The 25,508-nt window shown below is 46.9% G+C and overlaps 1 protein-coding gene across 3 annotated transcripts in view; it reads left to right on the top strand.

The window, feature by feature from the left end:
• Positions 1–3,210: 3,210 nt before the first annotated feature.
• AASS (aminoadipate-semialdehyde synthase) overlaps positions 3,211–25,508 on the top strand; it is a 51,700-nt gene continuing 29,402 nt past the window's right edge. The window contains exons 1-10 of one of the 3 annotated variants that reach the window (XM_077855959.1): positions 3,211–3,333; positions 10,758–10,957; positions 14,946–15,122; positions 17,970–18,054; positions 20,765–20,832; positions 20,929–21,075; positions 22,004–22,082; positions 22,211–22,338; positions 23,689–23,837; positions 25,305–25,427. In XM_077855959.1, the coding sequence (XP_077712085.1) occupies positions 10,766–10,957; positions 14,946–15,122; positions 17,970–18,054; positions 20,765–20,832; positions 20,929–21,075; positions 22,004–22,082; positions 22,211–22,338; positions 23,689–23,837; positions 25,305–25,427 (1,148 nt within the window). In that variant the 5' untranslated portion in view covers positions 3,211–3,333; positions 10,758–10,765. Of the gene's footprint in view, positions 3,334–4,008; positions 4,062–10,757; positions 10,958–14,945; positions 15,123–17,969; positions 18,055–19,818; positions 19,913–20,764; positions 20,833–20,928; positions 21,076–22,003; positions 22,083–22,210; positions 22,339–23,688; positions 23,838–25,304; positions 25,428–25,508 lie in introns of those variants that run through there. The other 2 variants (XM_077855960.1, XM_077855961.1) reach the window with 2 other exon arrangements.

Consider the following 25,508-nt stretch of genomic DNA (forward strand, 5'->3'; position numbering starts at 1 on the left):
CCCAAGTCAACTTTCTCATTTCGAGGGTCAGCCCAGCACCCCACACCGCTGGAAGGGGTCTCCGGGATCGAAGGGTCTGAGGGGTTGACATGGGAGCTGACTTGGGGTGTAGCCCATTGTTTTTAATCTCATCTGTTGCCCCTTTTCATTATGAAGCAAATTAAACCAACTGTCACATTTATTAGGACAAATATCACTACGACGGAGAACATTTGAATTCCTCATTTTAAGGAAAAGTCTTTCTCACTCACATACTTTGCAAAATTCCGGAATCCCATAAAAGCAGTTGAACAGGGACGCCCGGGTGGCTCAGTGGTTAAGCGTCTGCCTTTGGCTCAGGTCGTGATCGGGGGTCCTGGGATCGAGTCCCACGTCAGGCTCCCTGCATGGAGCCTGCTTCTCCCTCTGGCTGTGTCTCTGCCTCGATCTCTCTGTGTGTGTCTCTCATGAAAAAAAATAAATAAAATCTAAAAAAAAAAAAGTCAGTTGAACAGTAGTTAGAAATGCACAGAGAGGGGATTCGGGGCCAGGTGGATATTTCTTGGAGGTGAGGGCAGGGATTTCAAAGTGAAGCAGGAGAGAAGCTGAGTGAGCCTCATGGGAGTTGGGGCCCCTTCCCCAATTGGCCCGTTCAGGGAAGCAATCTGGGTCGTCTCCCCGTGAATGTTTAACCGTTTGCAGAGTAAGGCGCAGTAGCCAGTCGGAGGAGGGTTCATTCCTGTCGACAAGCGTTTGCTCAACACCTTTCGTGCTGAGCATTCTCCTTTGAATCTTCTAGAATCTCTGCCCCCTTCTCCACTGCTCTGTCCTGAGGGACTACCAGTGATGGAGTGCACCAACCCTCTGGCTGTTCTTGTGTTCAATTTGTAGGCAGCACCCCAGGCGATGGGAGGGCAGGAGAATGATGGGAGGTCATTCATCCCCTGGGCCAGAGGTCCACGTCTGCCCTGCCACTTGCTCTGATAAATACAGTTTTCTTGGCCCACAGCCACGTCTCTCCATTCAAGCATTGTACACGCTGCTTCTAGACCCCAAATGACAGAGCTGGTGCTGTGACCGAGACCGTCCGGCCCCTTGCAGGAGACGCTCTGAGCCTGCCTTAGCTCCCTGTGCGCCCAGTGAGCGGTTCCTCCGGCCTCCCTGCGCCCAGGGCCCCCCCCCACCCCCGGCGCAGCGGCTGCGGCTCTTTCTGAGCCCTGGGAACCCCGTCTTGCGGCCCCACTCCCCGCTCCCCCACTTGGGCCTGCAGGTGCTGGGCCCTGGCGCGGCAGCAGCTCTTGCCTTCCCCGGCGGCCGCCGCACTCCTTCCAGGTCTCCTGCTGCCCTGTCCGGGCTGTGCCGGCTGTTTCCTTCTGAGCCCTGACTGGTGTGTCACGCACGGTATTGTGCCCGACACACACGTGCATATGCACACCCGCACACACATCCTTGCTCCTCTGGGCTGATGGTGACCACAGGGGAGGGATGGAGGGATGGAGGGATGTCTTCCCTACCTTGTAGGGGCCCATGCGGGAGGAGGTGAGCTAAGTGCAAGGGGGCCGTGGCCCGGGGTGGGGGGTGGCAGGGCCCGGGGGGCAGGGGTGAAGCGTGGTGGGCTGAGCCCTAGAGGGTGGATTCTGTTTCGAGAGGCCGATGTTTTTGTTCGTGAGAATTACAGGGCGGTGACGGCCTGACATACTGGGGGGACAAGTCACGGTCACTGGTGCCTTTAGACGCCGGGCAGAGCAGTCTGGGCATCCGCTTGGTTTATTCTGGGCAGCTCCCCGCGAAGTAGTGAAGTAATTCCCGTTATCACCCCATCAGCAGAGAAGGGAACCTAGGCCTTGTTGAAAAGGAGGTGACTTCCTCCTGACTTACTGCCTGAGGGGGGAGTGTCGGGATCGTGATCCAGGCCAATCCTTGGGGATAAAGTCGAGCACCCACTGGGTTTCAGTGTCCCTGTGGGGAGATGAAGCGGAGCTGGCGGGGTTGGGCCTTGAAGCACCTCGGTCCTTGTGTGGAGGATGCGGGGCGGCGACCTGCAGAGGGGTGGGTGGTGCCAGGGCCTTCTGCTCAGGCCCATGCGATGCTCAGAGTTGTGTGCTTGAGGGACTATGACCTTGGTGGCGGGTGCGAGGGGTTTGGATGAGAGGGACAGTCGAGGGATTTTATCATTATTTTTTAAGATTTTACTTATTTATTCATGAGAGACACAGAGAGGGGCAGAGACAGAGGTGGAGGGAGAAGCAGGCTCCCTGTGGGGAGCTGGACGTTGGACTCATCCCAGGACCCCTGGGTCACGGCCTGAGCCAAGGGCAGGCGCTCGACCACGAGCCCCCCAGGTGCCCCACAAGTGGAGTTTCTAAGGATGTTGTAGGATCCAGGTTATTGACACAGAATTTCAAGGTCACAGACATCCGTGGTAGGTGCGAGAAACCTGCGTGCTGGAGGAGGCCATGGCGATAGGAGGGAGGGACAGCCAGCCCGTGGCGGGGACCCCCGGGAAGGCCACCGCCTGGCGTTTCTGCAGCCTGTGCGCTGGGGCTCTCTGTACAAGGCGCCTGTTCCCCTGTCCTTCTAGGGCCCCTTCTAGGGCCACGGGCGGTCAAGAAGAGTAGTCAGTCGGGAAATTACGTGGTCTCATTCATTTGGGGAATATAAAAATTAGTGAAAGGGAATAAAGGGGAAAAGAGAGAAAATGAGTGAAAATATCAGAGAGGAAGACAGACCATAAGAGACTCCTGACTCTGGGAAAGGACCAAGGGGTGGTGGAAGGGGAGGAGGGGGTTGGGGTGCCTGGGGGACGGCACCGAGGGGGGCACCTGCTGGGATGAGCACCGGGTGTGATGCTACATGTTGGCACATCGGACTCCAATAAAAAAAAATTAAAAAAAAAATTTAAAAAGCGCAGCAGGCTGTGTCCTGGCCCCGGACTGCCCGCGCTCCCGCAGGCGGAGGGCCCCCAGCTCCGGGCTCGTGGGGGGCACGCCCTGAGGCGCCCCGAGGGTGCCCGCCCCCGCCCCCGCGTGCGGCCGCTCAGCGCCCCGAGCTCGGGCGCCCCCCGCCGAGGACGCGCGGGTCACGGGGGCGGGGCAGGAGGCTCGCGGGCGGCGGGGGCGGGGGCGGGGGCGCGGCGGGGGCGGGGCGGGGCCGGGCTCCCGGCGGCGCCGCCGATTGGCGGAGGAGGAGGTTGTTCCCCCAGGGCGGCCGCTGATTGGCTGCGGCGGGAGGGGGCCTGACGCCCTCCCAAGTTGTGCAAACACCTCTCCCGGCCCCGGCCCGGCCTCGGCGGGACCCGCGAGCTGCGGCGGCGGGAGCTCGGGCGGCGGGAGCTCGGCCACGCGGAGGGACGAGGTGAGCAGGGCGGCCCGGGGGCACGGGGCGGGCGGGGGCTCCGGCGGGGGACGGGAGGGGACGGGGCGGGGAGGGAAGGGGCGAGGAGGGGGGACGGGAGGGGAGGGAAGGGGCGAGGAGGGGGGCAGAGGGGAGGGAAGGGGCGAGGAGGGGGGCAGGAGGGGAGGGAAGGGGCGAGGAGGGGGGACCCGAGGGAAGGGAAGGGGCGAGGAGGGGGGCAGGAGGGGAGGGAAGGGGCGAGGAGGGGGGCAGGAGGGGAGGGAAGGGGCGAGGAGGGGGGACGGGAGGGGAGGGAAGGGGCGAGGAGGGGGGACAGGAGGGGAGGGAAGGGGCGAGGAGGGGGGACAGGAGGGGAGGGAAGGGGCGAGGAGGGGGGCAGGAGGGGAGGGAAGGGGCGAGAAGGGGGGCAGGAGGGGAGGGAAGGGGCGAGGAGGGGGGGCAGGAGGGGAGGGAAGGGGCGAGGAGGGGTCAGAGGGGAGGGAAGGGGCGAGGAGGGGGGACGGGAGGGGAGGGAAGGGGAGAGGAGGGAGAGGGGCGAGGAAGGAGGACGGGACGGGGAGGGAGGACGGGAAGAGAGGGAAGGGGCGAGGAGGGGGGACAGGAGGGGAGGGACGGGGCGAGGAGGGGGGCAGGAGGGGAGGGAAGGGGCGAGGAGGGGGGACGGGCGGGCCCCTGGGAGGCGGCGGAGGCGGGGCTGCAGGAGGCCGCGGAAGCTGCGCGGAGACCCGGTGAGTGTCGGGGTCGGTCCTCGGTGCCCCCCGCCCCCCGCGCCCACGCCGAGTCCTGGCGCTCGCCGGCAGGTGGGGAGCCCTCGGCCCCCCGCGGCAGGTGCGGCCCGGCAGGTGGGGGAGGGCCTCCGGCGCTCGCAGGCGGTGGCCTGTCCTGCCCCACGGGGCCGGGCGACCCCCAGGGGTGCTGCGCGGTCGGGGAGCGGGGACGGGAGGAGCTGGGGCCCAGGACGGGAGGACAGCGCCGGTCCCCGACGCGGGGGCAGCCAGGAGGGCCGCTGCCGGGGCGGAGGGGGCGGAGGGGGCGGAGGGGGCGGAGGGGGCGGAGGGGCGGCCCCGCCGGAGCTCGCGGGCTCCATCCTAAAGCCTAAAAGCCACCAGGAGACTAGCCTGGATGCCTGGGTGTCTCCGCGTGCGCGTTCTGTCCCTTTACCCCGTGGGTGAGTGAATGCAGGGGTCGATGACCTTCTGGCCGGGTCAACCTGTGGCCGTTCTGCAAAGGCAGGAAGGACAAAGATGTAGGCCAGCTTCCCCTAGTGACTTTTCCACTCTCCAGAAAGCCTTATTGGTTTCCAGTCTCACTTGGTATTGGTGACAGGATCCTCAGAACTTTAATTTGATTGATTTGCAATGGAACTCTCCTCCCCTCTCCCCTCCCCTCCCCTCTCCTTGTCCTCCTCCCCTCCCCGTACCTGTACCTGCAAGCTTTTAAGCCTTAACAGACCTTGGCTCAGGAATTTGTAAGTGATCTTTGGTATGTTTGCAGCGCCCCTCTAACAGAAAAGTTTCCATTTTCCAAATATTCTTTTTTTTTTTTTTTAAGATTTTTATTTATTCATGAAAGACACAGAGAGAAAGACAGGCAGAGACCCAGGCAGAGGGAGAAGTAGGCTCCGTGCAGGGAGCCCAACATGCATCTAGATCTGGGACTCCAGGATCACACCCTGGGTCAAAGGCAGGTGCTAAACCACTGAGCCACCCAGGGGTCCCCCCAAATATTCTTTTATTAATTATCTCACAGAAACAACGTTGCCAACAGTGGCAAGTGTCTTTAGTGAGATGACCAAAGAATTCTGTGGAATTAGGAAACTGGACATTTGGCATGGAAAGTAACATTATTACTGTTTTCATCCAATCTAAGATGCCATGGATTGTAAAATACATCCCTATTTCAGGGAGATGTGAAAGTTGTATCACAAATGTAATGAAATGCAGTATTAAATGCTAAGTTATTTATATTGAACACCCAGGCCTGGAGGGTGACGTTGAGGAGAGGGGTTACTGGGCTTCATTTTGTTTCCCTTGAAAAATGAAAAGCGGGAGGGAGGGTCAAGGCGGAGCCATTGTGAAGGCCTCACCACAGTGTGAGGAAGAGGAAGGGAGGGCAGTGTTTTCTGTTAGTGGTGTGGCTGTGCTCCCCTTTGAGGACAGGCCAGGCTTGGGGCCGTTGTGTGTTCTTCACATGCATTGAGCGTTAACGGCCGGCGTGCAGGAAGGTGCTCCGCACTCTGCATACTAGCGCGGATGAACCTCCCAGTAGCCCTGAAAGGGAGACATTAATATGAATCCATTTTGCAAATGAGGCGCGAACAGGTCAAGTTCTGCACCAAGGTCACAGAGTAAGCATTTATGGTTTAGCGAAGGGGCAGACACATAAGCAGATGAACGTTTTGGATCACAGTCCGGCTTAAAACTGACTTTGCATTCCATCTCCATGATACTAAATCTGTGGGCCACAGACCGGAAAGAAGAGTCCTGCGTCTTAGATCTTTGGATGACGTTGAGTAGCTGCTTGGAAACATGAATATTCTTAGACCAGATTAATTAATATTAGTGGATTCCCCTGCCGCCAGTCTATTGTTTGTTTGTCTGTTTGTGTTTTAACATATGGTTAACTGTTCTACAGGGAGTGGACGCATTAAAAACCGTACTGATACCACAGGAGGTGGACGTCCGGAGGGTAGTGTTGCTGCCTGCCCAAGCCGCGTTCTAGCAAGCCTTGGGGTGGGGAGGCGTGGGGAGGAGTCTAGGCCATCACCAGGTGTTCCACCAGTTGGAACCCTCTTGGGCCTCTCCAGGATTATTTTGGTCTGGATGCCAACTACGTGGTGCGGGCCGAGACTCCTGGCCCGGAGCTGCGTCCTCTGCAGCTGTCAGCTGTGATCTTCTCTGAACACCCCGCACCCCAGCTTGGTTCCCTCCTGTGATTAAGGGTGCTAATGTCCTCGGTAGCCAGGGTCTATTTCACAGTAACTGAAAGAAAACGGTGGGGTATGTATGGAATTCTGGGTTGTTCCGCCTGCCTGGCTCTGTCTATCCTCTTTATCTCTAATGGCCATCTTCCCTTCCACTTCTCTTGAAAAGGATAGAAAATACCAGGAATTTGTATTTGAGGATGTCCTCCCTCTGCCCCTGCCCCGTCCTCACTGTACATTGCAAAGATAGATCATTGTACGTCACGAGTTCTTTCCCCGGTGAAAGATGCACAGGGAGGTGAGGCGGTGTCCTGGCGAATGTTCTATTGCTACCCCCCCCCCCCACCATTGCCCTCCCATCTCCGTGCATGTCTGTGCGATTCCCTATAATACTCCCATGACTTTTTAGAGTCATTTCAAGGTCCTGAAGAATCTTTTAAATTTCATTCTTATGCTATTTGGTACCTTGACCTTTTTTATGTGTTGAAGGAAAAAGACTTTAGAAATTGTCAGAGGAAGGGTCTTACTGCCTTCGGCTGGCTTGTGTGACTGACCCTTCTCTTCTGCTCCTCCTCCTTGTTTTCCCTCTTTCTTTATCTCTTCATCTCCTTTTCTTGCTTTCCCACATCCTCCTTGCTCTTCCCCCAGGCTGTCATCAGCACATGGCACTGTCAAGTGATCTCCCTAGAGCCAGTAGATAAGCCGGGGGTGGGGGCGGGGTTGGGGTTGGGGGTGGGGGGGTGGGGTTCCCTGCTTGGTTTCAGTGAAAGCATTGCCAGGAGCATATCTCATGTTTACTTCTTGATATTCTTGGAAAAGTCCACAACATAGGGGACAGGGAAATCCCAAACAGCTCACCTGGGCATTTCCATGAAATACCAGGTACCTGCGGTGCCCTATCTAGGAGCGCGAAAGAAATCCTCCCTGCTGCAAATTTCTTGATGACCGCAGAATGAAATGAATGGTGGACCTGGAAAGTTCCGTGTTGAGACCACATTTTGAGGCTCAAGGAATTATTAACAGTAATACCTGCTATAATTAAATCTCTATTTCTAAGCACCCAGTAACCTAGAATTTACCCTGGCAGTGACTCAGGAAGGATCTTCGGTAGCACGTAGGAAAAAGACGGGTAGCAGCTCCCCATGCCGGGAGAGAACCGACCCTTTCCTGCCTTACGGCTCTGATTTGTTTCTGGAATGAGCAGCGGTGGCTTGGCTCAGGTCTACACGGTGTGCGGTGTGCGTCGGTGGGCTTTGGCCAAGAGAAAATCCCGGGTGTTAAATATTAACCTGGGGGTCCTGCTTCTGCTCAGAAGCAACAGCTCTAGTCAGATTCCAGTTCAGTGTTTTCATCCGTAAAATGAAGATAGGTAACAGTATCTGCTTCCTAAGATTTTTGCGCGGAGGAAAGGAAATCATGCCTGTAAGGCGCTCAGCATAGTGCTTGACATATACTGCTGAATCACTGGTTACTGTGGCACTATATTGTGTTACAGCTGACACTTTCCTACAAAAAGTGAAAGTGAAAGCAGCTTCCCTAAGAAACTTCAGAGGATCACGCCCAGCTACTCTTCTCGTCTGGTCTCCGTACAAAGCCTGCCTTTGCGAATACATACGTGTGTTACACGTGTGCACGTCTGTGCCTCCTCCCACCCCCCACCCTCTGCTCCAGACCGGGGAGGGGCTCAGAGAGGAGGGGGGATGGCCACTGAGTGGGGTGAGGCTGGCATTCTAGATCAAGGGGCACCTGGGGGCCCAGCGGTGCAGGGGCCGCCTTCAGCCCAGAGCATGACCCCGAGGTCCCGGGATCGAGTCCCGCATCGGGCTCCCTGCAGGGAGCCTGCGTCTCCCTCTGCAGGTGTCTCTGCCTCTCTCTGGGTCTTTCAGGAATAAGTACATAAAACCTTTAAAAAAAAAGAAAAAGATTCTAAATCAAGTTTGGGCTGCAGGGACACGACCTTACCGGAACATGTTCCCTCACACTGACTCCGAGAATTGCTTCTAAGAATAGAGGATGCAGGGTCCCTTGGTCCCTGGTGGTATGTGACAGAGAGCCCCGCGGGGAAGGCAGCACCTTCTCTGGGCTCATCTGTGTGTCCAGAATAACTCACTTATTTTTGGAATCGGTTTCATTTAAGAACCATAGGGACTTAAGTCCTATGGGAGGTTGTAGTTTTTCCTGTGGTTTGGAAGAATTAAGTGCAAGGAGCCTGGGCTTGGGTTTGGGCCTACCGTAATCTATCTATCTTTATTTATTTATTTATTTATTTATTTATTTATTTATTTATTTATTTATTTATAATTTTTAGATTTTATTTATTCATGAGAGACATGGGGGACAGAGAGAGAGAGAGAGAGAGAGAGAGAGAGGCAGAGACACAGGCAGAGAGAAGCAGGCTCCATGCAGGGAGCCCAACGTGGGACTTGATCCCAGGACCCTGGGGTCACCACCTGAGCAGAAATCAAGAGTCAGGTGCTCAACACTGAGCCACCCAGGGATCCCCTATAATCTCTTTTCAAAACAAAACCGTATGGCAGTGCATGGCTGGCTCATCTGGTTGAGCACCCTACTATTTCTTCGTCGCCCTGTGGGGAGCTCAGTCCCTCTGTCTGTCCCTCTGTGGGGCCTGAGCGTGGGGCCTCCTCTGCACTCTCTTCCTCTGCTCTTCCCCGCCGCTCCCACATGTACTCTCTCGCTCTTTCAAAAAAAAAAAAAAAAAAAAAAAAAACCTGGATAGATAGATATCCCAAAACTTAGAGAGTATGTAGCAACCTTTTACTGAAAATACTGCTCTGAGCCTTTTGCCCCAAGTGAGAGTGGCCCGAGCCTTTCGGCTGTCGTGGGCGTGTTCATCGGCATGTGCATTGCTTCTCTCACTGGCCCTCTTCTTTCTAAAGCCTTTTTATTTTTGTTTTATTTTATTTTATTTTATTTATTTATTTATTTATTTATTTATTTATTTATTTTTTAATAATAAATTTATTTTTTATTGGTGTTCAATTTGCCAACATACAGGATAACACCCAGTGCTCGTCCCTTCAAGTGCCCCCCTCAGTGCCCGTCACCCAGTCACCCCCACCCCCCGCCCACCTCCCCTTCCACCACCCCTAGTTCTTTTCCCAGAGTTAGGAGTCTTTATGTTCTGTCTCCCTTTCTGATATTTCCCACTCATTTCTTCTCCCTTCCCTTATATTCCCTTTCACTATTATCTAGATTCCCCAAATGAATGAGAACATACAATGTTTGTCCTTCTCCTATTGACTTATGTCACTCAGCATCATACCTCCAGGTCCATCCACGTCGAAGCACATGGTGGGTATTTGTCATTTCTACTGGCTGAGGAATATAGAAAATGCTCTAAAGCCTTTGCAGCTGATTTCCTCACTGTTTGCTTTGTTCGGTGAGCCTGTCGCTGTTGTGAGTTGACCTGAAAGTTTTGTATCCAAGTGGCAAGTACTTGCTCCCAGGAGATGCACTTGCGTGTGCCATTGTTCAGACACAACTTCCCCGTCTGTGAAGTGGGTCTGATTTGGAGACCGCGGTCTGGCATAACAGAAACGTGCTTCATAAGGACTTTGGTGTGTGTTAGCCGGGACTAGTAGGAAATTTCGAGAACACGTGAAAGCATTTAGTCCCTATATTTTGATGCCGACCTTAAACATAAACAACGAAGGTTTGGCATCCAACGATCCCCGAATCATCCGTGAGGTGACCTCTGAGGGCAAGGTCCGAGGGGGGCCGCAGGGCTTTAGCGGCCGACGCACAGAAAGCCTCTTGTAACTACTGCTTGTTGGGACAAATGAGCCGTGTTTCGCAATCCGGAATCCCGAAGCCGGAATCGCAGTCAGAAAACTGGTGGAGACAGGTCTGGGTTTAATGTAACAGCAGGAGGAAGTGGATGATGGAGAGGAAACCCTGACCCGGGGACGTCGGTAGCTGCGAAGGGGTGGGGGGCGGGGGGCGCAGGCCAGGGCTTCTCCCCTTCCAACCCCTGTCCTGGAGGAGCCTGTTTGTTTTGTTCTCTTAAATTTCCCATCTGCCTGGACAGATTGAGGCACAAGGAATTACTAGAAACTGGCCCTGTGCTGTCAAGGAGCCCGGCCGTCCTTGCTGGCCTGGGCCTCGCTGGGCCGCCAGGAGCAGGTCACTACCCAGGGCCCCCCCTCGCAGTGGCACTAGTTCGGGGACGGGTCCAAGGTGCAACCTGGCAGAGGTGGCGGCTGGATTGTCCAGGGTCTCGGCCAGGACTGAAGGTCACAGCCTTGAGGCCGGCACAATGGGCCTGAATCCGGGCCTGTAGGTGCCCTGGGGGTGGGGTGGGGGGGACACCTGCCCAAAGCTTTTGTCCTGAGCACACCTTTGAGGAGCAGAGGCACCTGGCTTCTTAGCTAAAGGAGCACTTTGACCCTGGAAGGTCTCCCTCCCCTTTCTCTGGCTTTCACAGCAGAGCCCGGCCGCCCCCAGCCCGGCTGTCCCCTTACCCTGTCTTTGCGGTCCCCAGGCCCCGAGATGCTGCGAGCGCCGGGGAGCAGCCTGGGCCGGCGGGGCCTTCACCACAAGGCCGTGATGGCCCTGAGGCGGGAGGACGTGAACGCCTGGGAGCGGAGGGCGCCCCTGGCTCCGCGGCACATCAAGGGGATCACCAACCTGGGATACAAAGTCCTAATACAGCCTTCCAACCGGCGGGCCATTCACGATAAGGTACATGTTTCTAATCGTTTCTAAATATGTGCAGCTAAAATGACCCGCGTATGGAAGTCAAGGGGCCTCTGAGTAAAAATGAAGTGTTTCCTAATGTCACTTAAACACCACATGACAACACTCCTTTCTTGTGATTACGATGAGATTTCTAGTTAGAATTTTTATTTGAGCCTAGAATTTAGTCCGTCGAGTCTTATTTTCCCCCGCTGCCCTGCTTTCTCCAGCTGAGGGATGGAGGGATTCCCTTCAGAAGGAGGGCATGTCCCTCAGTCACCATCTCCCTGTGCCGCCCTGTCCTGGGACTGCGGCGACAAGACCCTTCTGCATTTCCTGGGGGTAAATCACTTTCCTACGTAACTCTCATACCTAAAAAATTAATAATTCCATAATATCATCTCACATCATCCATTTCAAAATTCCATGGTCTCAAATGTCTTTATGGCCTTTTTTTTTTTTTTTTTTAAGATTTAATTTATTTATTCATGAGAGACACAGAAAGAGAGAGAGAGGCCGAGACACAGGCAGAGGGAGAAGCAGGCTCCATGCAGGGAGCCCGATGCAGGACTCGATCCCGGGACCCCAGGGTCACGTTATGGTCTTTAATTTTAATTGAGGCTTAATTAATTAAGGCCTGTTGCATTTACTGTTATGTCTCTCTAATCCAGAACAGCCCACCCTTCTGATTTGTTTGTTTCTAGGACACTGGCTCTTTTTGAAGAGTCCGGACTAGCTGACTTGTAATGAATGGCCTGCTTCTGGGTGCTGTTGTTCTGGGCCTTGTGATTAGATTCGGGTTAAAACACTGTTGACGGGGATCCTGGGTGGCTCAGCGGTTTGGCGCCTGCCTGGATCCTGGAGTCCCAGGATCGAGTCCCACATCAGGCTCCTTCCACGGAGCCTGCTTCTCCCTCTGCCTGTGCCTCTGGCTCTCTCTCTCTCTGTCTGTCTGTCATGAATAAATAAATAAAATCTTTAAAAAAACAACAACACTGTTGACTTAGATATTATAGGCGTGGTGCGTGCTCTTCCCGCGAAGCGTCAGGCTGCCCTGGAGGAGGGCAGGAGTTCGCAGCAGCTTGGCTGAGACCTTGCCTCTGGGTCTCTCGACTGTCCAAGCACCTTTAACCTTTGTAGCTACGGGGTCGTCTGCTGGATGATGTTTTGAGACCCGTGAATCTTGTTTCTCAACTACCTGCTGCTGAAGGTGTTAGCGTATACTGATAATCTTTGCCTGAATCATTTTTGTGTGTGTGTGGAAGCTTGTGATGATTTTCTGATTTTATCAGTCTTCTAAGTTTATTGGCTCATATTCTTCTATAGAAAAGAGACTTCCCTTAGTTTCTCTTTTCTCTCTTGCTCTTTCGAGTATCATTACGGATGCATGGGCATTTTTCATTTAATGTATGATGATTTATTACCTATGTTTTAAATATCCCAATTATCCCAAATTTGAGATAGATGGTTCCTTTAAGGGTGCCCCTATGTCCTTTGGACATGAATCCATTTATTTTTCAGCTTTCTTGTTTCCTGCAACAACAAATGGTCTTAGTCTTACCTCCTGCTTTTTTCGCCCTGCCCCTGGGATGAGCCATTTCATCAGGGAGGCCTGATTTCTTTTAGTTCATAGAACCCAAGATTGGATATCTGTGTTAGGTGTGCTTATTTTTACTGGTTGCTCTTAGCACTTTCAGTGAATAGAGCTAAGAAATGCACAGATTACACATGTGTATAATATAGATTATTTAATTTTATTAAATCATGAGTTAATACTATTTCAATGAAGATTTTTAACATTGCAGGTTTTCATTACCTTAAAAATTTTATATTTGTATCTATTTTATCCAGCAGTGAAAATTTTAATTCTTTATAATAATAATGCATGTTTTCTGCTTTATCCTGTATTACACATAAAGTTAGTTTTGGAATCACGATACTAATATTACAACTAAAGCAAACCTATTAACGCAGAGAGTAGGTCTTAAAAGTTCTCACATAATTATGCATGGAGATGGATGTTAACTAGATTTATTGTGATGATCATTTTGCAATAAATACAAATACCGATGATTGTGTTGTACGCGTGAAACTATTGTAGTCTATGTCAATTATACTTCAATAAAAAATAAGCCTATTAAATGGGGTTTAATATTTTTGAGTTAAAAGGTTTTTTGCTCTTAGAATATATCTCACAAAGAATGTCCAGAGTGCTGTATTCAAGTTATTTGAGTCATTCTTTCTATGTAGTTAAATTGTCAATGTGATATACAGTTGGATTTATCTACATTTTTCTATACATTTTAAAGTTTACTTTTAAATCCTTTTTGATTTAATTATATTTTTTAAATAAGTGAAATATTTACAAGTTTCAAAGATTAAAACTGTAGAATGATGTAATGCAGAGAAGTCTTCCTCTCATCTTAATCCGTTACATACTGTTCCCACCCACTCCCTGGGTTACTATCATCATTAGTTTCTGATCTGTTATTCCTATATTTCTTCTTGCAAAAAGGAGCGTGTATATGTGTATTTTTGGTTCCCCCTTAGTCTGACATGGAAGGCTGTCTACTATGCATACTTCATGGTACCTTGTTTCTTTAGTCAACAACGTATCCTGCCACTCACTCCTTGCTGTTCATGGAGCTCTGCTTCATTCTATTTAATGGCTGCGTTTGAATCATTCTGTCGTAATTACTCCACGATTCGTGATTTATTTAAACCCATCTACTACAGATGAGCCAATAGATTGCTTTTAAAGAAACCAGCTGTAAATCGTATGTTCATCCTTGTAGCGTCTATCCATCTGTAGTTTCCTTTAAAGTAGGTTCCTCCCTGGAGCCATCTTCCTTTTATTCAACTGCCACTTTTGATGCTCTTTTAATTCCCCCTGGATCATGCTAACCCTTTATTCAGATATCTGGAATAACTTCTATTGTCTTCATGTACTAGCTATTCAATCTCAGATAAATGTGTAAGCCTCACGTTTCCCATTGATAAAATGGCCATAATAACAGTACCTACCTCATGGGAGTTTTATGAAAATTAAATGAAATAATTCCTGCAAAGAGCTCAGTAAGGTAAGTACTAATTTATTAATCAATGTTGATGATGATTTTTATTTTTTGTCCAACAAAGATCATATTCACCATGATAATATTTAGTCTACTTTTCCAAATTGATTTATCCATTGTGCCCAAACATGTCCTTATTTTCCTGTCTCCATATTTGTATATATTTCATCAATACTTTTTACTGATATTACTACCTTGCATTTCTCACCTCTGTCTCTCCAGATCCTACCTAGCCTTTTAGATTACTTTAAAGTTTCATATTTCCTTCATAATCTCACCCAGGAATTGTCTCAATATCCATTGGACTAATGTATCACTTAGATTCTGCTATTCAGAATTCTTTTGAATTCAGCCTCATTTACTGTGCTCCTGACTTTTTACTGTATTTTGTGAGCTGCTTTATAGGACAAATGTCTGTTTTTTTGTCATCTCATCTCTAGCACAGTCTACTGGATGGAATGGGGCAATAACAAATACTAATTGACCCCCCCCCAAAAAAAGGGAAAAAAATAAATATTGCAGATATATATTTCTTTTAAAAATATACCTGAGTAATAAATTACTAGCTTGCATTTAGCATTTCAGTGCATTGTTCATACAAAATAAAATATACATTTCACAAATATTTTTAAGTGATATGAACTAGTGGTTATGATCAAACTATTAACTGGTCTTAAATAAGAGTAGGTGGTGAATTTTCTCACTGGGTTTTTTTTTTTTTTTCTACAAAAGTCAAACATTAAATTGATCTTTAGCTAGGAACTAAAAATACCAGAAGTATTTATTCTATCAGTCACTCTAACCCATACAGATTTTATGCCTTCAAAAGATTGTGCCTTTAATTGTTACACTTATTTATTAAAGAAAGTATGAACATAGCAAATTAGGGAAATAACTTTTAACCAAAATTGCATTCCCAGGAATATGTCAAAGCTGGTGGCATTCTTCAGGAGGATATTTCTGAAGCTTGCCTAATTTTGGGAGTTAAAAGACCCCCAGAGGAAAAATTAATGTCTAAGAAGACTTACGCTTTCTTCTCCCACACAATAAAGGCGCAGGAGGCCAATATGGGCTTACTGGATGAGATTCTGAGACAGGTAATTAGTGACCAGTAATCATTAATATTAACATAGAAACAATATTGCCTTTTGCCTAGTAGAGTTTTAGTTTTCTTTCAGCATCTAGGAAACACATCCTGTTATTCACCTCACTAGGAAAGGTGGTGCTCGAATAGTCTGCTGCTCTTAGGGCTCCTCTGCTCTACAGGTTTGGAGTTTGTAAGAAGAGAAACCAAACACTGCATCGCTTTTGTACTGAAAAGAAAGAATGTTAGAAGAGTTCCCCCTACATGATTAGCGCTTTATTAGGTCAATAGGTCAGATATTACAAAGTGGAATTTAGAGCTAAAAAGAGCCTCCGGGATTATATAATCCACCTCCCTCATTTTTCAGATGGAGCCCAGAGAGGCAAAGTGACTTGGCTGAGGCTGCACAGTTCTGTCATGCCAGAACCAGACTGGGAATTCCTTTTACATTTATTAACATTCATAAAGGAAGAAATAATTTTTGAGATATAAGTACTATGGAAAAACTATCAGCTGATTAAAATGCAGAGTATCATTCGATAAATATTAAGCGAGTGTCTGCCGTGTGTCGGACACTCTTCACTGCAGTGGCATTAAGGTACCCCTGTCTTCGCAGGGCTTACATTCCAGTGGGAGGAGACAGATGATAAATATATAAATCAGATAGCCCACCTGTCATTTAGAGATACGTGTGATGGTGATAAATAGGACCCAGGAGGCGAAGGGGGGCTCTGGGTACTCTGGGGAGGGTGTGACAATAGTTTAAATAGGATGACCGGGGAGAGACTCAGCACAAATTTGGCACTGAGCAAAAATTTGAAAGATGTGAAGGATCAAGTCATATCCGTTGGGGAAGAGTCTTCCAAGGAGAGAGCATCGCTGCACAAAGTCGTGCAGTCTAGTTGAGTGGAGGGTTCGAGTCCATCATGTTCTAAGGTGCTTATTCAGCCCACTGTGTGGGTGATATTGGAGATGGGAGGAGCAAATTGATGTGATGTTAGTCCAGACTCGCAGGGACACCGGGTTACAGAGGACAGTGGCTCACACGAGGGTGGTGGAAGTAGAGGCGGTGAGACAGGACCCGATATTGGGTGTCATTTAGAGGTCAGACCCTGCAGAAGTCGCTGGTGAGACGAATGTGGAATATGGGAGAAAGAGCGAAATGAGAGGGGTCCAAGGTTTCAGCTTGAGCAGTTCGAAGGAGTTGCCACGGACTGAGATGATGGTGCTGCGAGAGGGAGCAGGCTTGGGCGGGAGCCTCAGGCGTCAAGTTTAGGGCTTGTTGAGTTTAATTTGTCCCTTAGACATCTAAGGAGATTTTAGACTTTAAACATTAGATTTTAAGGAGCGAGCCGTTGGTATGAGTTTGTAGCTCAGGAGGGCGGCTTCTCCCGATAGGTATTTGTAGTTGTCAGAGACTTGGTGGCTCCTACGGCCATGAGACGGGCTGAGGGTAGACAGTGAGTGTGGATAGAGAAGGCCAGGCTCCAAACCGGGTAGGGTGTTAGATTAGGGCATTAGAAACTAGGCTAGAATCTGAGAACAGGGAGTGGACAGGACACCTCACAAACACTGAAAGCAATGGAGGGAAATGTGTTTGTGTAGCCTATGGAATACATTCCCACCCACTTCAAATAGGCTAGACCCGGGCTAGTGAATTTCTAGTGATTTTGAAGAACAAATTCAAAAAGTAAATAATGGAAATAATATTATAAGAAAAAGGTTTCACCTTAAGCAGATAGACTCCTTAAAAAAGTACTTTAGAAACATTTTGTTGTTGTTGTTATGATACGAACTTCTGTTCGTGACAAGAGAATTAATAAAAACAACCAACATGGCAGCTTTTTGTAACCGATGACTTGCAGGTGGATGAACACTAAACATTCTTTTTTTAAAATTTTTATTTATTTATGATAGTCACACACACAGAGAGAGAGAGAGAGAGAGAGAGAGGCAGAGACACAGGCAGAGGGAGAAGCAGGCTCCATGCACTGGGAGCCCAACGTGGGATTCGATCCCGGGTCTCCAGGATCGTGCCCCGGGCCAAAGGCAGGCGCTAAACCGCTGCACCACCCAGGGATCCCAACACTAAACATTCTTAAATTCAAGCACATGGTAAAAATCATATGATCTTTGAGGAGATAAAATGACTATTTAAAACATTCTATGATTACAGTGTATCAAGGGCTTTTAAGCATGAATTACTAAGGCATTTCTGAGAGGGAAGATTCCCAAAGACAAAGGAAGAATGTGGTTTTAGCGAAGGTGAGAAAGTGAAAAGCAGGCAGCATGTGCTACTTTGTAAATGGACGGAGAAAAAAGAGGGAAAGAGGAGGGGAAACAGAACAAGATTGGTTGCATGTATGGACTTAGAGGGGGTGCTGTCATTTTTAAGGTAGGAAGGAGCAGGGTACATAGGGGTGATGCCGGAAAGATAAAGTTCACGAGTGGTCGTGGAAGACGTGGGGAAAGGCTGGGATCCAGCTGACAGAGATTAGCCCCGGGAGGGACTTGTTTTCTCTGAGACTAGAAGGATGTGGGAACGAGTGGGACTATATAGATAATATATGTAGAATGTGCAGGCCTAAAAGCTAAAAGAATTCCTGCCTTTCTTATTTTATTGATTACCATCAGGGGGCCTTTATCACCCTGCTAGGACCATCTCTGACCACAAACCTATCGTTGGTTTGTGATCTAGCGTTTTCTAAATATTTCATGGTACACCTGAGGGTGACTTATAGAGTCAAGATATGTTTTATAGGAGAAAGAAATGTGGAATATTTATTTGCTCATATATGTGCTTTTACTCATTGAGATTAAGCTTAATGGGTCTGGGTGAATATTTTTATCCTTTCCTCAGGAAATCCGGCTTATTGATTATGAGAAAATGGTGGATCATAGAGGAACACGGGTAGTGGCATTTGGACAGTGGGCAGGTGTGGCAGGTAGGTATGCCAGGGCTTTTATGTCACCCACTTTCTGAATTTGCCTGGGAAGTGACTGTGCTTTCTTTCTTTCTGTGGCAAGGGCATAGAAGTGTTCATTTTCACTAATACAAATAAACACGGGGGTGTGACTAAGGGTGATGAATATTGGGAGAATAAAATAACAAGGCAAATCATCACATATCTTTATCACAAAAGTTAAAAAGAAAAAGAAAACAAGGACAAGGAGAGCAACTATGAATAGGATCTGACTTTTTAGATAGTTCTGTTTGGAAGACTAGGAGAGGTCAGTTTGGTGATGAGAAATTGTGGAGAAGAAGAAAGGGGGAAAGAAAGGGAGAAGATGCAAGGGCAGAAACCAAGAGAGGAGTGGTCTAGAAAGGATAAGAGCTGGAGTTGGGGGGAAACTCCACTTGATTTTTGTCCCAATTAATATTTTGAACCTTCTTTAGTTGAAGAAACATCACTTTATGTTATAACTCTGTATTAGGTTCAATTACTTGAAGGTCTCTTATTGTTAAAACAAGTAGAAAATTTGTGGGGATATAGAACAGTAAGACCCCATCAGCCACCCTGACATAACTGACAGTTGTTGAGCATTCACCCAGAGGGCCCATATGCTGGGTGACAGTACAGTTCTTAATAAACATGAAATGTTTGAAATCACAGAGTATGTGCTCTAACTATAATAAAGCTGATGTTGAAATAATAGTAGAAAGATATCTAGAAAATTTCTAGATATTTGGAAGATAAACGGTGTATTTTTGAATAACCCATAAGTCAAGAAGAAATCACAGGGAAAATCAGAAAATACTTTGAATTGAATGAAAATTTAAAACAGCATACCAAAATTTATGGGGTAGAGATAAAGTGGTGCTTAGAAGCAAATTATAGCATTTAATGCTTTTATTAGAAAAGAAGAAAGTCCAAATTAGTGACCTAAACTTCCATCTTATAAAGGAAAGAAGAAGTAATTAAAGCAAATACAAGGAAAAGAACAATAAGAGGAAAATGAAGTCAGAAGCTAGTTCTTTTTAAACAAATCAATAAAATTGATAAGCTTCCTGTTAAACTGATTTAAAAAAAGAGAGAAGCCACAATTTACCAATATTAGGAATACAAGAGTGTTCTTCAACATTGATCATGTAGACATTACAAGGGTAAGAAAATACTATGAATAGGCCAATAAATTTGACAATATTGATCAAATAGACAAATCCTTGAAGGACAAAATTATCAAAACCAACTCAGGAAGAAATAAAAAAACTTGAATATCAATCTATACAAGAAATTCTACTCATAGGGATTTATCAAGAGAAATGAATTATTTTCTTATAAAGACTTACTTCTAGTAGCTTCATTCATAATAGCCTAGAAATAATCCAAATGTCCATCAGCAGAGGAATGGATAAATTGTGATATACCTATAAAATGGAAACTCCTTGTCAATAAAAAGTAGACTATTAATACACTGAATTATGTATGAATCTGAAAAACAAGCTGAGTAAAAGCAGACACGTCTAGGAGAGTATATAGTTACAATTTCATTTACATAAAACTGTAGAATTAACGACTCTCTACAGAGAGAAATAAGATCAGCAGTTTTCTGGAACAAAGGATTGGGGAGGGTTGACTCGGGGGATGGAACTATTCCGTATCTCGATTTTGTCGGTGGTAATATGGATGGGTACGTGTGTTCACAGTTATCAAATGGTACATTTTAAATCTGTGCGTTGTATTGAATATAAACTACTCTTTTAAAAGTTGACTTCAGAAAAAAGATCAAAGAACATTTGGAAGGGAAGTTCTGTTCCTAAAAAGAGGAAGAGGAGAATGGATGCTGAGGTCTTTGCTATGGGTATGCTGAGTTTTCACTATTTGAGTCCAAATCGAGAAATCCATGAGGTAGTTGGTCAGGTCTTGAAATACAATATCAGTGTTAGAGATACAGACTTGGGGTCATCAGCATATACAGAATACTTGAAAATTAGGACTCGATAAAATTAGCTAAGGAAAAAATAGTAGAGATTGAAGAGAATAGGGCCCTGGTCAGAATCCTGAAGCTGATTAATGCTTGAGGAGAGGGCAGAGGACACTCATTTAAAAGAAATGGACTTGGAAAGAGGGACCTATAGAAATGTGGGATGAAAATTTTCAAGTCGGGGATGCGGAGGGAAGAAAGGGCTCTAAGTGAGGGATTTCACAGTGGCAAGTCTCTGACAGGTAAGTCGAGATCTGACACTTGTTCACTGAATTTGCTGAGGGCAGCCAGAAGGTCAATGCTGACCTTGTGTTTGTTTGTTTCTTCGTTTTAATTGGAGAGAAATGCAAGTGTTTTTGAATGTTGAGAAGAGTGAGCCTATAGGGAGGGATAGCGAAAGGACTAATTTCAGGAGTGAATTCCTTAGAGAACGCATGGGAGGGGATGGGATCTGGAGCGGAGGCGGAGAGGATAAGCACAGGAGAGAAAAAGGACCCTCTTTCCATTCTGGCAGGATCGGAAGTGGAAGGGACAGGTAGGGATGCAGCTGGGTTAGCGCTTTGGACGGCAGGAAATTGAGGGGATGGATATGGTGACCCCCGGCCCCCTTCCAAATTTGGGATGCTGTGGTCTGTGCTTCATCAGCGCACCGAGCAGGTTGGAGGATGGTCGGAGAGAACGGCTTCGGCTCCTGATAACGGCTCTTCTGTTGGTCTGATTCTGCAACAGGGATGATCAACATTTTACACGGAATGGGGCTGAGGCTCCTTGCTTTGGGACATCACACACCTTTCATGGTGAGATGTGTATTTTGTTTATTTCTTTTGAAAATGCGTATCAGGAAGATGTCTCAGGCTGTAGGCTAACTGGAATTCGTGTGTGCTTGCTTCCAGCACATCGGCATGGCTCATAACTACAGGAACAGCAGTCAGGCTGTGCAGGCCGTCCGTGACGCTGGCTACGAAATATCTCTGGGTTTGATGCCAAAATCCATAGGGCCTTTAACATTTGTGTTCACAGGGACCGGTAACGTCTCTAAGGTAACTTAGATACTTCTGAGAAATTCTTCTTTCTGTGAAGCAGTCGAAACTCTGAAACTAACCCCAGGATAAGTGAGCATTTTGTGGTCATTTCTGAGCCCTGTTTCTGGAGGAGCAGGTGTTCTATTTTTGGTCCTTTTCCTACCTACCTAACTTTTCCCACAGTATAGAGCGGTGGACGGTCCAAACTCATCTTCTTTGCTTTTAGCTGACTCCACGCTGTCAGAGGCTTTGAACACTTGTTCTTTTTAGAGGGATAAACCATTGTTAATGGTATGAAGGTCTCTTCTCGGGGTGATCTGTTTTACCTTTATCGCTGAGATAGCCAAAAGTTTCAACATGAGCACAGGATGTGAATTTTTTTTTTTTTAAATGATTTGGAGCTTCGCCCAAAATATTTTAGGAAGCTTAATTCAGGACCGGAATTAATATTTTCTCCTTTCTGGGATAGTTTTGAGAAGGCATTTGCGATTGGTGAAACTTGTAATTGGGAAAGAGATCTTTCAATGAAAATATTTTACAAACAGGACATCACTATTTGTATTACACTGTGAGATAAGCATCTGATTTTTTCTCATAGGAAATATAGTTTCCTCACTTGAAATAATTCTGCAACAGAACAAAAAGTAAATAGAAATATTTTATTGTGCTCCCATTTCTAAACACCCCTGTGTCTACTCCGAGTAACTAAGTAAAAAAAAAAATAAATAAATAAAGTTCCTTCCAATGAATGCTGTTCATACTTGAATAAAAGCTGGTTTGTAGACCGTGCAAGAGGCTTATCTGTACTTCTGTGTTGCAGTCCTCATTGCCCTACAGGACAAGTGGAGCTAAAAATTGTGGGGAAAGTGAATTGGAATCTTTGCAGGAAACTGTGTTGGCTTTCGTCCCATTGACTTTTAGATCTTTACTCATGTATCATTTGCAGGGAGCCCAAGAAATCTTCAATGAGTTACCTTGTGAATATGTAGAGCCACATGAATTGAAAGAAGTTTCCCAAAATGGGGGTAAGGAGGAGGGGGGGTGACTGTACATATCTTTTACTGTTTTTAACAGTTTCTGTGTTATAATATTTTATCACCATAAATCTTTACCATTTGTCACCTACTTTACTAATTTCTTTCTCCTCTGCAAGACCTGAGAAAAGTGTATGGGACGGTGTTAAGTCGCCATCATCATCTTGTCAGGAAAACAGATGGTGTGTATGATCCTGTAGAGTATGACAAATATCCTGAGCGCTACATAAGTCGTTTTAATACGGATGTGAGTATCACCCTCAGCTTCTGGGTTGGTTGCTCATAATATACTGCAGTTAGGCTGCTTCCAAGGAGGGATTATAAATGCATACTTTGGTTTGCTCCTCATATGGACTTGTGAATCCTTTGGGTTGGCCCTAGGAGTTGTTGGCTTCTATTGATGTTTGGAGTGGCCTTTGCTTAGGGGTTGAGTGGGTCTGCTCTTTGCTTTACTGTCTGTGTTTCTACTTCAGGCCTGTGGAGTACTGTTTTCTGTATTTATCCTGGATTAGTTAATGCTATCGGCAAAGCACACCGTCTATGAGGTTTCATCTCAATCTAGGTTCATCCCTTCTATGGCCACAGATTGCGATCCTGACCACAGCCAGCTGTTTGGGAATGCCCGACATTGATTGTAGGGAACTAGGGTGAAATAGCACAGCTGCATTAGCAGGGATCTATCTCCACTGTGCAAAAAGTTACCTATAATCCAGAACCTTCTGGTGGGAACACGCTGGCCTTATCTCCTAAGAAGAACAATGTATTTGTGTGTTCTGTTGGAGCTACTGCAAAGTCCTCCTCAAAATAAACCAACAAACCAAAAAAATAAAAATAAATAAACTAAAAGTGCCTGCAATTATTATGAAAAGGAATGTTTTAAATAATTTTAAATATGTTTGGACAACAAGATTGTAGATCCTGGTTTGAAATTTAGCTGTTATAGCATGTAGAGCCTGTAGCTTGAGAATGCTTGAGATGCCTGGGAAACAAAGATCATGAAGCTAGTTTCAGACTGAAAAATTAAAACTCTAGTAAATTTCCATTCCTTGTCTTCCCCCAATCACAGAAATATTGGTGATTGGATGCATCCTAAGATTTATAACAATCTAGTTGCCACATATGCATGCATGTAGCACGTTTGTCCATGGAGCTTACAGATATTATCTGAGTTAATCTTCACAGCATTCCTTTGAGGAATGGGGTACATATTCCCATCTGGCAGGTAAGGAAAATAGAGCCCAGAGGTAGTTGAGGCAGCATGATGTCGATCACACAACTGGTGGTTGAGCTGGAAATAGAGAGCTGGGCCACTTGATTCTGTCCTTTCCTTTTTCTTGGCCGTGCAGCATATGGGAAAACAGAAATACTAACACATTTATGTTCATGTACTTCTCTATCACGGAGTAATCCTACGCTGAAATCTGGGTGGCTATGTATTGTCCTTGCCTCACAGAATGGCCACTGGCATGGCAAATAGTAAGTCAGTTAGAAGTAACATGGAATTATTTCTCGTAAACTTTACTGCTAGGTCTCCCGCGGCCTACTGCGTTGAAATTTGCTGTTGCCTGTCTTGTTGAACTTGGCATCTGCTTTACAGATTGCACCCTATACAACTTGCTTGATTAATGGAATCTACTGGGAACAAAACACCCCTCGTCTACTAACTCGCCAAGATGTCCAGAGTCTCTTGGTGCCAGGCAAGTCCTCTGTTGCTGGTGTGGAAGGCTGCCCTGCATTACCACACAAGTAAGGACTTCACTTCAGTAATGATGGTGGTTTTTAGCAGTAGAGCCCATTTTTAGGGAGTCATCCACAGGGGACCCACATATCACCGGATCTGAGGCTTAATGACTAGCGATCTGCTTTATCTCACCAGATCTCTCGGCAACATTTGACAGTTAACCTTCCTTCCTTCTTGAAACTCTTTTCTCTTAACCCTACATGAAGCTTAAAGGTAACTTCCTACGAAGGATCTTCTGTATCCCCATTCCCATCTCTCTCTGGTCTGTCACTATTTTTCCCCCTGAAATTCACGATCATTTATTTTCCTGTGTTTATGGCTTTTCTCCCTCCCATTAACATTTAATCTCCTTAAAGATAGGGGTCCTGTTTATCTTGGCTACAAGAACGCAGGACATTGCCCGACATAACAATTTGCATTCAAATGATTATTACACGTTGGATTACATAACCAATCAGTAAATATTTGTGAACACCTCATCTGCCTGGCATTCTGTTAAGCTGAAAGATGGAGAAAAGATATGATTGCTACCCTCAGGCATGTAGCTGGCATGAGGTAAATGCCAAGGGAATGCTAGGAGCAATAAATAGTACAAGGATTGAGAAGAAAACGGGAATACTGGGCTCAGCAAAGCCTTGAAAGGGAGCACTGAAGACAACGAGAATTTCAAGCAATAGGATTGGTGCTTGATAAATATGGACCCACCAAAGCATGATTTAAGACACACTGAGTCTAACAGTCTAGCGCTAGTGCAGAGTTTATTTTATTTTATTTTTTAGTGCAGAGTTTATAAAGGCAAGTGGTAGTTGGAGATTGGGTAGGGAATTCTTGGTCATCCCCTAAAGGATTTCAAAAGCTGGGCTGAGATTCCTGTTCATAATTCTAGAGATTTCCCTCTATTAACATGTAGAATTATGTGGTGGCTAGACAAGCCCAGGCCTGTCCCCACTGCACAAAGAGTGAACTACAATTCCAAACCTTCTGGTGGGGCGCACTGGCCTCACCTTCCATGGAGGACAAGGTATCTGTGTGTCCTGTCGTCATTGATCATACAAAGTCCCCTCAGAATAAACCTTGTGCCTCTAAGCAGGGTGGGGGTGGTGTAGTCAAACCTTCATAAGTTATTCAGAATTGGCTAAACAGGTTAACGTTAACTAGACTGTTTCTTATGATTTCTCTAGGGAAGGGGTTTTCTACTTCCTTGTTTTCCTTAGGAAAATAGGGATTTCCTATTTTTCTCTGCTGTTCTTTTCCTTCTTATTTTTGTGTGTGGAGACTAAAACTTGTATTGGGAAGATTGTCCATACCCTAGAAGAACACAGCGTCCCGAACAGTGAACTGTAGGAAAAAGAGCTGACGAGCCCAGGAAATATTGGGCACCCCCTGCTAAAAGTTGTTCAAGTACCTTTCATTTTTACTCATTTTCAATCTTGTTGAGAAGTTCCAAGCTCTCACCCGAGTGTCATTTTCAGGCTCGTGGCGATATGCGACATTTCGGCTGACACGGGAGGCTCTATAGAGTTCATGACCGAATGTACGACAATAGAACATCCCTTTTGCATGTATGATGCGGACCAGCATATTATTCATGACAGGTGAGACTGCAAGGCTGTGGTTGGTGAGAGATGGAGGATAATATGTCACTTCCTTACCTTGATGTACTAGTTTAAAACATT

The sequence above is a fragment of the Canis aureus genome, chromosome 18, assembly GCF_053574225.1.
Source record: "Canis aureus isolate CA01 chromosome 18, VMU_Caureus_v.1.0, whole genome shotgun sequence".
NCBI classification, from domain to species: domain Eukaryota; kingdom Metazoa; phylum Chordata; class Mammalia; order Carnivora; family Canidae; genus Canis; species Canis aureus.